Source organism: Urocitellus parryii, chromosome 6 (assembly GCF_045843805.1).
Source record: "Urocitellus parryii isolate mUroPar1 chromosome 6, mUroPar1.hap1, whole genome shotgun sequence".
Lineage (NCBI taxonomy): Eukaryota > Metazoa > Chordata > Mammalia > Rodentia > Sciuridae > Urocitellus > Urocitellus parryii.
The window spans coordinates 112,605,303-112,619,341 of record NC_135536.1 but is presented as its reverse complement, the minus strand read 5'-3'; the positions used below and the strand labels follow the sequence as shown (position 1 = coordinate 112,619,341).

Sequence of the window (14,039 nt, the reverse complement as noted above, 5' to 3'; positions counted from 1 at the left end):
AGGCGGCAGCCCAGGGGAAGACAGGCTCCTCCACTCCCTAGCTGGGTGCTCCATCTGCCCTCAGACCCTCAGTTTGAGGGTGGCAGAGCCTGTCTCATTTGTCAAGTGCTCAGCCAACAGTGGGTGGGGAGCCCAGAGGTTTAGGAAAGTCTGCTCCCTGCTGGCTGGTGACAGTCACTCCATACCCCAGTGCAGTCACTGCACTCCTTCCAGGCACTGCAGCTTCCTGTATCCAGGGGAGAAGCGGGGGCAGTGCCTTTGCCTGCCCTCTCCAGCTGAGCCTTGCTCTTTCTGGCAATGACCACTGAGCTCTCCAGCCCCAACCAGCTCTTCTGCCTCCTTCCTAGCCAGGAAGCAACCAGTGTCCCCCTGGCTTCATCACCTTTCCTGGGCTCTGTCACCTCATGCCTGCCCTTCGGTAGCTCTGTCTTTCTCTGGTCTGGCCTCTGGTTGATGTCCCATAACCACCATGGTTCTGAGGCTGCTAAAGACAGTAATAAAACCTGACAATCTTCAAACCTCCTTCTTCTGTCCATCCACAGAGACCCTGCCCTTACTGCTGCTGCTTTCAGGGATCTTCTCCAGCTGACTTAGGCTTTGACAGTCAGGAGCTGGACAAGCCCACCCACCCAGCCTCCTTCCCACCATTTGCCCATGTCCAGCTATGTCAGCTGACCACAACTTTATGGACAGATGGAGACTCTACTGTGAATCAATCTCTCTCTCTCTCTTTCTCTCTCTCCCTCCCTCCCTCCCTCCCTCCCTCTTTTTTTCCCTCTGGTTCTGGGGATTGAAGGGGGGGATAGCAGGGTGCTCTACCACTGAGCCCCATCCCCAGCCCTATTTTGTATTTAGAGACAGGTCTCACTGAGTTGCTTAGAGCCTTGCTTTTGCTGAGGCTGGCTTTGAACTAGCTTTGAACTTTGAACTGCCTCAGCCTCCCAAACTGCTGAGATTATAGGCATGTGCCACCATGACTGGCATAAAACTCTCTCTCTTTATTTGGATGATTAATTATTTAAACCATATCCATTCATTTATTCTTTTATCTTTTCATTCATTCATCTCTCCATTACCCATTATCCTTCCTTTTATGCATTCATTTATCTATCCATCATCCACCCATTCAATCATCTCTTTATCCATCAGTGAAGTCATCCATGCATCCAACCATCCATCCATCCATGCATCCATCCGTCCATGCATCAATCCATCCATGCATCCATCCACCCATCCATCTAATACACAATAAGCATTTATTAGGTCCCGGGCCCTAGGCTGGTCTCTACCTTCAGGAGCTCACAGTCCAACCTATAAAGATAGAAAGACAAAAGCTCCAAAGTTCCTTCCAGTTCCAGTGTCCTGGGATGTGGTCTGTCCCAGTCCTGCTAATGGGCACCAGGTAGATGCTTGTGGCCTGGCTGGGAGGCTGCTCCTTCACTGGGAGCCCCCACTCCACTGGGGCTATGGATCCCCTCCTGCTTGCCTCTTGTGGATGCTGCTCAGGGGCAGTGTGGAGACAGCAGAATCCCCTCTCCAGGAACCTGGAGGCCACACCAGCCTCTCTGACTCTACCCTACCTGTGAGAGGCAACAGAGTCTGAGCCAAGGGTAGACACAGGCAGTTGTGACTGTCACTCTCCCTGGTTTCTTGCCTCCCCAATGATTTCCTCCTCCCTCTCCTCCCATCTCCACCTCTGACCCACCCTCCCCTGGGCTCTACCCTGCTCTCTTCCTAATTTCTTTCTCTTATTTCTTCTCTCTTCCCATGAGTGAGGGGACACATGGAGTGGGTCTCACCAGGGTGGGTCCTAGGATAAGTCACAATAGTCCCCACCCAGTGTCCTTGCCTAGACACCAGGGCTCCCAGAGCACTAACCAGGGCACATGCCATGCCAGGCCCAGAGACCAGAGCTCTTCTCCTGGACACACAGCATTTCCATCCCCGGCTTCCTAGCGCGCAGCCCAGGGCTGAAGCCCACACCTAATTTTTTTTTGTTGTTCTAATTCTCACCTACAAAATCAACACCTCCAAACCCGATCACACTAAAGCCACGCGATCAGTCCCAAGTGCCCTGGACTCACTCCCTCGGCCTATTTGACTTCCTTCCTCCCCACACCATGGCTCCTGAGAAGGCAGGAGAGCAAGGAGGGGCTTCAGGGGCCCTCCTGGGAGCACCCTGCTGGGGAGCCCCCTCCGGCTCACCGAAGTGTCCTCAGAGCAGGAGGCAATGATGTTGTCGATGAACGGGTTCCACTTGATGTCCAGCACGTTGCCCTGGTGGCCGCACACCTTGGGGTAGTTGGGCTCGATCCTTCCTGTCTGCAGAGGAGAAAGAAGGAGGAAGGGGGTTAGTTGGGTGGCCCCAGGGTGGCCCTGGGAGGAAAGCCTTTTTTCTGGGTTTCTCAAATGAGGGAGCCCTCCAGGGCTCCCTACTTCCTTCCTGACCCCCAAATCAAAGCTCTCTGACAGCCGCAGGTTCTCGCAGCAGCTTGAACCTGTACCAGGGCTTTTGACATTCCCAGGCATGAAGAAGGTCGCCTGGCACTTATTGCCTCTTTCTTTGGAATCCCAAAGGCCCTATCTCCAGGTGGTTTGGGACACTCCCTTGTGGGATTCTCCTGCTGCTCTTCTCAGGGCAACTTTCGTGGTGGGTTTGATGAGACTGGAAGGTCTTTGAGGACCCACCACCCACGTTCTGTCTCTTTGGTCCTTGTTGGGCCTCGCCCTGAGGCTGTGTCCTCCCTGACAGACGCTCTCAATGGTGGTGGAGGCTACAGAGCAGGATAGGACACCCCTGTGCAGGTCATCCCTTCCTCAAGTGAAAGCCCCTGAAGATCAGATCACGACCCCCTGGGACCCCCAAGTCCAGCAGACCTGCTCCTTCTCACACACTCACACACCCAGACACCTGCTGTTCCGGCGGCACCCCAGGGAAGCTGACATGCTCAGGCTGGGATCAGCAGGAGGCTCCTTCCGGCTGCTCCGGGACCCAGCAGAGAGGCCCGATCTCGGGGTCCACCCATACACTCATTGGTATAAGTTATTCCATCTTCACTGTCAATGGGCCCCCTGTGCAGTATGCATCCTGAGCACCTGTGCACAGTGCCCTGTGGCTGAAGGCACAGTCTTTGGAGTAAACAGGCCTGTGTTGAATCTCAGTTCTGATACATTTTAAATGTGCATCCTTGGGAAAGCCAACGAGTTTCTCTCCATTTAGAACTTCATTTCTAAAATGAGGGCCGGCAACCACCTACTTCTTCTCATTGCCACGCAGATGAAATAAACTAATGTGCTTAGCAAAGAGCTTGGTGCAGTGCTAAGCACCATAGCAAATGTTCAGTACATGCTAGTGGTCTTTCTTGTGCAGGTGAGAAGACACCTCCTCCAGGAAGTCCCCCTGACTCCTCAGTGGGTAACAAGCTCCCTGCCATGCTCTCTCAGTGCCTCCCTGCAACATAACACAGGGGCGTCTGGTTTGCAGTCTGTCTGTCTTTGTCTCTGGATCTGCAGCTCTCCATAGGCCTCACACACAGTAGGTGCCCAGTAGGTGACTGAAAGACATCCTGGGGGCAGGGGGAGTCCCCAGAAGGATGGAACAAGGGGTGGGAAGATCTGGTCTCCCAAGAAAGACTGCCAAGGTGGCAGAGAAAGAGGCAGAGGCCACCTCCATACCCTAGGTCTTCCCAGCATGATGTGTTGGGAGGATTCAGAGGGGAGCAGACAAGGTTTCTCCTCTCACTGCCCCACTGCTAATAGGGGTCGGGGGTCAGGGCCTCACCCTCCTGTAGTCTTCTTGTCTGAAAAACTAAGAGGAAGACAATAGACTGGCTGCTCCTAGGTGCTCAGGCAAGAGTGGTTTCAGAGTGAGGGCCCTGCCGTACCACCCTCTTCCTGCCTGTGTCATCAGGTCTAGATATGATCTTCTGGGACATAGCAGTGGCAGGATCCGTAGACCAAAGCAGGCTGGAGCAGAGCATGGAGGCCCAGACCTGTAATCCCAGTAACTCGGGAGGCTGAGGCAGGAGGATCTCAAGTTCCAGGCCAGCCTCAACAACTTAGCAAGACCCTGTCTCAAAATGAAAACTAAAAAGGGCTGGGGATGTGGCTCAGGGGTAAAGTGCCCCTGGGTTCAATTCCAATGCAAAGGAACAAAACAAAACAAGATAAACCATGTCTGGAGTGGTATGAGAGAGAGGAGAAACCTCCTGAATTGGGCCAGGAGGACATTATTATACTGTATGTTTGGGGAAAATTCAAGAATGGAAGAAAGATGTTGGGGAGTTTTACCCTCCATTATGATGAGATCCTTTTCCATATTCCATAAGGGATGCATGCAGCTAGGATTGGAATATTTTTCCAAATACTGTTGGGCTGTTAGACTATGACTTTGTTTTTTTTTTTTTTTGTACTGGGGATTGAACCCAGGGGCACTTAACCACTGAGCCACACCCCCAGCCCTTTTTTATATTTTATGTAGAGATTAGAGATAAGGTCTTGCTGAGTTGCTTAGGGCCTAGCTAAATTGTTGAGGCTGGCTTTGAACTCCCAATCTTCCTGCCTCAGCCTTCCAAGCTGCTGGGATTATAGGCATGTGCTACCACACCTGGCAGACCATGACTTGAAGCAGAGACCGAGCCACATGTGACGCTGGGATTTATTAGAGTAGTGCATTTTCTTTAACTCTCACAACAAACCTGTGAATTAGGCACAAGGAAAGTTAAGGCCCAGAGAGGTTCAGTAATTTTCCCACGATCCACCAGCTGAAAGCAAAGTCGGGACTCCCACACAGGGGTGATTTCCCAAAGTGAGCTTTTCAAACTCCACTGCTCATATTGGCCAGCTCCCCTCCTCCAGCTCTGACTTGCCACAGCCAGACAGATATTGCATCATCTCCTTCCAGAGCTTACTTACTTTCGCAGAGCCATTCCTTATGCCTTTGAGTCCTCTCCGAGCTAAACTGTCTGCAATAAGCTTTTGGCACCCAGCCCAGCCCAGGCAAATCTGAGGGGCACCGACTCCGTCGATAGGTGGCCATCAGCTAACAGGAGCGTCAAGCCAGCAGCCTGCGGGTGATGCACTGGAGGGGCAGACTCAGCAACGTCACTGGAACCAGTGCAGAAGCAGGAGCAGAGAGGCCAGAGCCCCACGCTGGGGGGGAGAGCAAGACTTCCTAAAGCAGAGCCTGAGCCTGGCACCGTGCTACTTTACACAGTGGACGCATTCGCTAATGAGGCGGTGCAGGGGACTCTCATGCGGGAACCACATTCTTGCTCAGGGGAGCAGCATCCCTAAGAGTTCTGCAGCACCGTCTGCTTGGCTATAACTGGCAGCCTGAAGGGAAGGACCCCCTTTCCACCTGGCGGCTCTGAATCTCCTGTTTATTACGGCAGGTAATACATTTTGTTTGGAAGATGAGTTCTCCTGCTGAAAAGAAAAGTTAGAAAACCGTGTTTTTTTTTTTTTTCATAAAGAAACGAAGCAAATTTAAAAATGTAATTATTAACTTCAGAGGGAAAATGTTGTCTACAAAAGCTAATGTAATCATAGAGCATAATGATTCGTGTACAATATTTACATAGTTGAAATCATGTAAATCCTGAATATTTATTTAAACAAGAGTTGTGCTCTACTGTGCTGGGAACACAGCAGCAGGAGGGCGAGCCTGTGTACGGTGGAGGGTGGCCGAGCAGGAGAAGACCAGGTCTCATTTCCCATCAGAGGAAGTCAATAAGCAATGCTTAAGTTAAAAAAAAAAAAAAAATCTACACACAGGGGTAAAGGGAAAGGCACCTAATCAAGAAATAGGGGAGCTGGGTGTGGTGGCGCATGCCTATAATCCTAGCGGCTCTGGAGGCTGAGGCAGGAGGATCAGGAGTTCAAACCCAGCCTCAGTAATTTAGGAAGGCCCTAAGCAACTCAGCAAGACCCTGTTCTCTCATTTCTAAATAAAATATAAAAAAGCCTGGAGATGTGGCTCAGTGGTTAAGTGCCCCTGAGTTCAATCCCCGGTACCAAGAAAAAGAAAGAAATAGGGGAGTAATAAAAAAGGAATAGTTAAGGCAAATGAAAGCCACCATCTTTAAGAAATAGGGATTGTGGGTTCAGCACAGTGAACAGAAGATGAGGCTCCAGGCAGGGGGTGACAGAGATGTTTAACAACTCCGTCTCCAGGGGAAAGACCTGAATTTGTAGGGGTTGCCATTTTCATTAGCGTAAATATTCCCACCCTCACTAATCTCAGGCTAAAGAACTGACGTCAGAAAATACAGAATTAGAAGAGACTCTTAGCAGCAAGCACACCATTATGTAATATTTCCACTCTACAGACATCATTGACATAAATAACTGCAAGGACACAGACTGTATCAAAACAATTAGGAAGTGATGAATTTTTAATATTTAGTACCTCTGTTTTTACTCTATTTAAGTTAATGCAATTGAATTTTTAATAAAAGTGGTGTTTAACAACTGGCTCTCAAAATTCCTAAAAATTTAACAGCAGGCTCTCACAAGCCAGTACAAGCCAACTCTAGCACCTCACCTGCAGAACCGCAGGCCTTGGAATGCCAGCAGATGTCCTGAACGCTGCCTGTTTGAAACTTTGATTGACGTAAAACTTAAAAAGCAATCAAGTAAAACACCTGGGCCAGATGTTCCAAAGGAAGCTCATTCTTAATTATTAAAAAAAAAAAACGTGGACAGTGCTCTCCCTGGACTCCACAAATCTCTCTGTTGTATGATTCCTACTCTGTACAGGGGCTGTGAAGAAAGGCCATCCCCAGTCTGGCTCTTGCTGGCTATCCGACCCTGCCTCCTCACACTCACTACTACATGAATCGCTATCCTCAATACACAGTCAAATTTATTTTGATTTATATGATCAAATGTCATCCTCATGACAATCCCATTTTACAGCAGAGAAAGAGGCTCAGGAGCTTCTGAGTGCAGTCTTGTTTTCCACTGTGACAGAACATTAGAAGGGCTGTCCAGATGGTCAGCTCATGAACCACCCCAGGGGCAGGTCCGCCCGGGTCAGGGCCTAACCTGCCCTCTGATCTCCAGCCTCGGCTACTCTGGCTCTGCAGGGCTGGGCAAGGACTTAGCTCTGTGTGTGTGTGGGGGGGGAGGTTGGGGAGGCCTGTTTCTTGGCCTGGGGATCTCAGGGAGCCCTTCACACTGCTGATGTGAGCCTGGAGGGCTGGAAACACAAGGCCAGTCCTCCTTCCACGTCAAATGTTGGCTGGTAGCTGCCGCCACTTTTCCAGAGGTCTGCTTGACAAGCTCTCTCCAAAACTTTCACCAGGTCATCACTGCTTGGGGAATTTACCCCAGGGCAATCAACAGAGAAGCGCACTAAGACTCTCACTGCTGAGTAACAGGGAACAATGCAATAAATGCCTAACTAAAGGCACCACCTGAAGGAATTGCAGCATGCCAATATAGCAGAATACTAAGAGGTCACCTAAAACCATGTTCAAAGCACGTTTAGTGGCATGGGAATTGCTAAAGACCCAACATCTAACATTTAGTAAAACAGAAACAAATCATATATATACACACACACATGTATATGTGCATATGCATATATATTATATATATATGATTCCTATATATGAGATACATATTATTAAAAATACACCATCTGCAAGAAAATACATCAAAATGTTAATAGTGGTAACCTTGGCTAGCTGAAAATTATTAGTGGCTTCCAATTCTTTTATAATGAATATTTAACCTTTTATTTCCCCATTGATGCTGGAGATGAAATTCAGGCCTTGAAATGATAGGCAAGCTCTCTACCATTGAGACACAGCCCCAGCATCAATACTTAACATTTTTATTTTTAAAAAGAAACCCAATCACCTTGATTGGTTTCAGGCAAACAGGTCTTAAAGAAATGAGATGCAGACGGCTGTTTCCCAGGGTCCCTGTCCTACGAGTTTTGATGGAGCATAGGTGTACTGGTTTGTACAGGCTTCTCTACTCCCTTGTTGCCCCCTGCATGGTCTGGAGGGAAAAAACTCCTTGAAACTGAATACAATTAAATAATTAATTGCAAGTAGGATTCAGAGTGTCTATGGATGTGCACGGCAGTGCGGGCCCGGCCTCCCCCAGGAAGGCTGGCGGTGTGGTGATGCCCTGATGCCCTGGGAGCAGCTCGCCCGGCAGACTGCCGGGGGAGCAGCATGGGCTCTGGGCCCCTGCCCAGGCTTTATCTGAACTCATTGAACTGACCAATGATGAGATGCTTCCAAAACAACCCGCACTGCAGCTTCAGCTTCCTGGAACCTCCCATGGCTGCAGAGTTGAATTTTGTACACAGAAGCAAAATGTTTTCTTACCTGCAGAATCAGCTTAGCATGGCAGAAAACACTGGGCAGGAGGTAGTGTTTCCATGCGTGGTTCTGGCACTCACCAGCTAGGTGACCTTGAACATTGTCCCTGGTCACTCCAAACCTCCAAGATCTCCAGACCCTGGCCTATGCCCTTCCTGATTCTCTGTGGCTGCCCTCTCTACTCTATGGAGCAGGGCACCTGAACAAACACAGAGCACCTCGCTTTGAGTATAAAACCAGGACAGAATGCAGGGTCTGCCTCGAGTTCACTGTCAATGATCACAGACCTGAGTGCTTACCAGGTGCCAAGCCTGCGCTGAGCAATTCATAGATATCATTTTATTTACTCTTTGTTAACAACCCTATAAAGTTTTATTAAGTCTTTATAGCCCTCCTGTATCAACCCATTTTTTGGATGAGAAAACTGAGCTCTGGGAAGAGCCTTGTAGGAGGTGATGCCGGTGAGAATTGAACAGCTGCCACCTCAACTTGACCTCTAGGTCTCCCTGCTATGCTGGTGCCTGTTTCAGGATCAAGGGAGACAGCAAGTAACTCAGGGGAAGAGTCAGAAATCAGAAGTAGAACCTCAACATTTCCAGTGTGTTCTCCACAGGGGCTGGTGGCAACTCAGTTGTAAAGTCCCTTAAATTCTTCTTGGAGACCCTCCCTCCTTCCCTCCTCTCTCTCCTGGTCTCTCTGCTCTAACCTCAGGGTTCCCAAACCTTTCCAGAGTTTAGTGGGAAGTTTGAAAACCCCAGTACCCAGGTTGCATCCCATATCAATTAGATCACCATTTTGAGAGGCAGGAGTTAGACACCAGCAGGTTTTAAAGATTCCCCACGTGATTCCAGCGGCTAGCAGTGTTTAAAAAGCACTCTCCTAGAGATCCCATATTCTCCCAAGGGCTAGGTCCCCAGCTCAGGGAAATCTACATGTGGGGACAGGACCAGCAGCAAATCAGTCTTACCCGATGGGGGAGAGTGAGCAGCTAACAAGCATAATCACACGTTATCATGCATAACATTTAATACGGTCTTATTTTAGAAACCTCAGATAAAGCAAACAGGAAGGTAAAAGTCATATGAAGTGATGGCGTTTGAAGTAGAACTCAGGGCAGAGGAGAATGCTGAGCCCGGAGATGGGGGGTCGAATGGTGGGACCCCAGGCCCCAGTGGGAGATGTCTAAGGATGGGCCACCCGTCTGTCATCACATCCTCCCTGAGTGCTGCCCCTGCACCTCAGACCATCCCCTCAGGCTGCCTGCAGACTTCTCAGCTCTCTCCACAGTTGGAAGTTCACATTGAAATATAGTCATACAAGGGGTACTACCCATCCATCTCTCCAAAGCTCTCAGCACAGGTCAGGCCCCCGTATGTCAGGCACTGGGCCCAAAGGAAGCTGTGCCCCAATTTAGATTAATACAGCCCTCGACACTCCAAATATGTCACTTTTCTTAGTATTACCTAGGAAGAGATTTACAAATGAGGAAACTGGTCCCTGGTTGCAGCACCAGCAGTGAAAACCTGAGGGAGCTCTGGGTGTCACCATGGGAAGCATCTCGAACCACTTGAGTCACCACTAAGGTGTCTGTCATCCAGTGCTGGCTGCCCACCTCAGGTGTGCCCTGCTGTGGTTCCTGGAGAAACGCCCTCTTCCACGTCCAGGAGGAGAGGTGCAGGGGCCACCTTAGTCCTTGGTCCTGGGCAGTGTCTGTTCACAGACGCCAGAAGGGAGAAGAGGCTTCTGAGCCTAGAAATGGAAGATGCTGAGCGATTGCGAGGGAGTTCGCGTGTGTCGGAAGGGGCTACCTAGGTCTCTGGGACTGGGGACTCTGGCCACCCTGCAGACATCAGAGTTCACGCTTGCCTCTGCAGTGTCCTAATTACTGGTCCTGCTAAAACAGAGATGATAAGAAGTCTCCAAACTGCCTGAACCTGACAAATCACAGGAGGGTTCTTGATGGGTGTGTAGGGAAAGCTATGGCTCCCTCCTGGCAGCTCACAGCCAACTGGGCAAGAAAGACGAAGAGAGAGACAAGCCAGCCTGGGGGTGGGGCTGGGTTCTGATGGAGGCAATGCTGAGGGCTGTGCGAAGGCAGAGGGGCAGGCGTGGGGACAGGGAGGCCAGGAGGGCCTTTGCAGAGGAGGAAGGGGCCTACAGACAGGGAACAGGGGAGGCACAGCGGGTGTCTGGGGTGCTGAAGTACCCACACCTACGAAGGCCCAGGTCTGTTGGGGAAACTTGAATAGGTAGAGATGGACAAGACCACAGCGGAAGGCCCAGAGCAGACTGCTGAGGAAGCTGCAGGCCAAGTGTAGGAATCGGGACTTGACCCCATGGGCAATGGGGAGCCATTCTGGAACACACTGGACCCAGAAGTGTGCCAGGTAGTTGCTGCCCAGCAAGGACTGCGATGCGTGGTGAGCCTAGAGACAGCAGGGAGGGCAGGAGTCAGCCCAGGGAACATGTCCTTGAGGGAGGGAGGCGTGCTGGGCAAGGCTTCCCTGGGCAAAGCCTTTATGTCCCGTGCTATGGATGATGGCTCCCCCACCCACCCATTTAGCCAAATCTCTCCTGCGCTCTTTCTTCAGGAGCCACAGATCAGTAGTACGGTTCTCCAATAAACCCCAGGCAGCTTTTGCAGACATCTTCTTTGGTCCCATTTATACAGGTGGAAACAGGCTCAGAGAAGTTGAGGTTTTGTTTGGAATCACAAGGCTGGGAAGCTCTCCAAGACCTCAGCTCCAGAACCCATCCTCTCTCTACCACCCCTGGCAGGGCTTGAGGACAATGTTTCCATTGCTCCATCTCTTCTTCCACTGACCTGCCCAGATGGAGGCCCTTATCAGCCATGCTCCAACAGGACAGGTGGGGAGGTGAGGTTAAATGCCTCTTCCCTATTTTACAGATAAGAAACCCAGAGACTGAGAGCCAGCAGCTACCTTGTCCAAGGTCATGTGATAACACAGGTTGTGGCATGGTGACCAGGTCCTGCCTGGGGCCTTAAAGCCATTCTGCATCCCTGGGAGACGAAACAAGTTCTACAAAAAGGGGTGTGAGGCCATGTCTTGAGACACTGAACTGCACTCCAGGCCTTTGGTGTGATAGTGCAGGGGGACCACAGAGGAAAGCAAGTCTCCTGACGTCCCAGCCCTGCCATTACGTCCCAGAGGCCCACGTGGAGCAGGAGGGTGCACAGAACTCTGTAAAAGTGTTTAAGAAGTGACTGCAAAGAACTGACAGGCTCTATGCCAATTGTGGGGGTAAAAGCCCTCGAGTTGTTTGTTTTACGACAAACAGGAAAGGACACTTCTGGCTCAGGCAGAAAAATCACACGAAAAAAGTGCTGGCATCATATGCAGTCTGTCATCACAAGCGGACTCCAAGCAGGCAGGGCATGCTGGGAACTTGTGGTCTGGACCCATAGGGAGTGAACTTAGGGTCTTTAGGATCTTCTCATTTCTTGGACACAAGCTGCCTTCCTCCTCAGGCTCCTCAGTGCAGCCCAGGTCAAGCCTCCCCACGTGGGAACTGCCTGGAGGGATGTGACATGGAGGATCCTGTGCAAGTGAAACCTTGTCAAGGTCAGGAGCCAGTCCCCAAGTCTCTGTTTCCAGCCCAGAAGCCTGGCCGACTGCTGTACAGGGGCCATCCCAAGACAGGATCCCTCAGACAGTTCCAGGTTGCCAAAAGTATAAAAATCTCTTCTCCCATTACTCCTCTGGCCCAGGGAAGGAGGAGAAGAGGGTTCCTCTGTCTGAAGCCCTTCCTGAGACACCCCAACTCTACACAAATCTCCTGCAGGACGGGAGGAAACTCATTTAGGATTATCTTTGCTGGCCCACCTGGGATTTGCAGAGCAGTAGCAATCCATGTTCAGTGGAAAGAGATGCTCACTGGCTGTACCTCCCTGGACAAGTCTGCCTCTCCGGGTCTCAGTTTGAAAAGTGGAGCCAGCATTGAGGGAAAGAGGTAACACACACCTGGTATACTGGTTGCCCCTGGGGGCTTCTGTGTCTCTAGCAGGCATTGATAATCGCTCACTGAGCTCTGCCTGAGTCTTGCAACCCCGGGGACTCCTGGCCAGTCAATCAGAGTGGGCAAAAGAGATGAAGTCTGACTGTCAGCCTGGCGCCATGTGATCCCTAGGGCTCTGACAGCTGTTAACATCTGAGCCCCTTGCTAAGCCTCTGAGATGCCCCGTACCTCTCTGTATTCAGAGAGGATCCCTAGAGGCCTCTGAGAACATAATCCCCACAAATGCCCTTACATCTGCCCCTTCCTCCAGGCCCACAGCCCCGGGGAGGGGCTCCAGCTGCCTTCTAATTGGTCTCCATGGAGCCAGTCTCCCCTTAAACCCCAGTGTGAGGCTGACCTTCTATAATTACTAATTCCATTCTGCAGCTTCTCCAGAATCTTCTATGGTAGGGGTAACCACTTGTAGGATTTTTTTCTAACAGGTTGGGCTTCCAAGCCTCCTTCTGGATTTGGAGGACTCTTCACAGTATCCAGGACTGGCGGGACACGGGGCCTTCCACACAGGAGCCGCAGTGGGGCTCCTCCTACCCAGAGTCCTTTGCGGCCTGAGTTGGGCACATGACTGGGTTTGGCCAATCAGACTCTCCCAACCCTGGGCAGCCCAGTGCTGGTGCTGACTCAGGCTGGTTCCCCACCACTCCCTGCCTTAGTCCCTTAAATCTGTGAATGCACCAAATCCTTTCCTACAGAGGGGGCTCAGGGCTGATTTCTGTCATTAGCAGTCAGGACTCCTGAGGGAGCTCACTCTTCTCTCCTCAGCCGACCCAGCTGATTCGCCTGGCCCTTGAGGGGCCACACACCTCATTTCCACCCTCACAGCCCCCTAACCTTGCCATTCAGTTTGTGCCACCCTATGGGGGTCACACTTAAAGAGACAGTTTTCAATGTTATGTTTCAGGGCCTAATAAAATATTGAAATTTCCACAAGTCCCAAGATTTTGAAGACCACACCTTTGCTCGGACTGCTTCTCAAATGTGGAAGAAACACAGACCTTTGCCAGATCCTGGGCCTTAAAACTCTCAGTTTGGAAAAATACAGTCCCCAAATTAGGGTCCTCACTGGACCAAAATGATCTCACCCTACCACTACCGCCATGCCACCCATCCTGCTCCTGCAGGCTTCTGCAAACTTAGCTGTCCTTCAAGGCCACTGCAGCTCCTGCTTATGCTGGGCCACCTCTGGCTCCTCCATGTCTCCTGATCCCTCTTCTCCCTCAACATTGACCAGCCTTTCTCCCTGTAGCTTGCTGGGTCTTATTGAGGGGCCTTCCATGTGTCAGACTTGAAACCAAGTGTTGCTTTAGTCATTCTTCACAATAATCCCGAAGCACACATTGTTGTGTCCATTTTATGGATGGGAAGACTGAAGCTTAGTGAGATTAATTAACACCGTAGCAAAGCCAGGACTCATGTCTCTTCCCAACTGGAATATAAGCAATATACAATGGATAGTACTTTGTCTTGTCCTCTGCTGTAACCCCCCGCATCTGGAATTGTGCTTGACACATGGTAATGTCTCAGTAAAATTTTGTTGCATGAACCACATCACAAACTGTGAACCTAATTAGGATCCTCTATACAGTTGTATAAACTGTGCACTGTACAACGTGGAGGGTACCATTCACCTGGTGAGCAGCCTTCTGTGATTCTCAGGGCCTAACT

At 50.6% G+C, this 14,039-nt stretch overlaps 1 protein-coding gene across 1 annotated transcript in view; it reads right to left on the bottom strand.

Annotated features, from left to right (window-relative positions):
- Coro2b (coronin 2B) overlaps window positions 1-14,039 on the bottom strand; it is a 135,738-nt gene that overhangs the window by 27,482 nt on the left and 94,217 nt on the right. Inside the window, exon 3 of the mRNA XM_026387805.2 lies at window positions 2,206-2,322. Coding sequence (XP_026243590.1) covers window positions 2,206-2,322 — 117 coding nt within the window. The remainder of the gene's footprint in view (window positions 1-2,205; window positions 2,323-14,039) is intronic.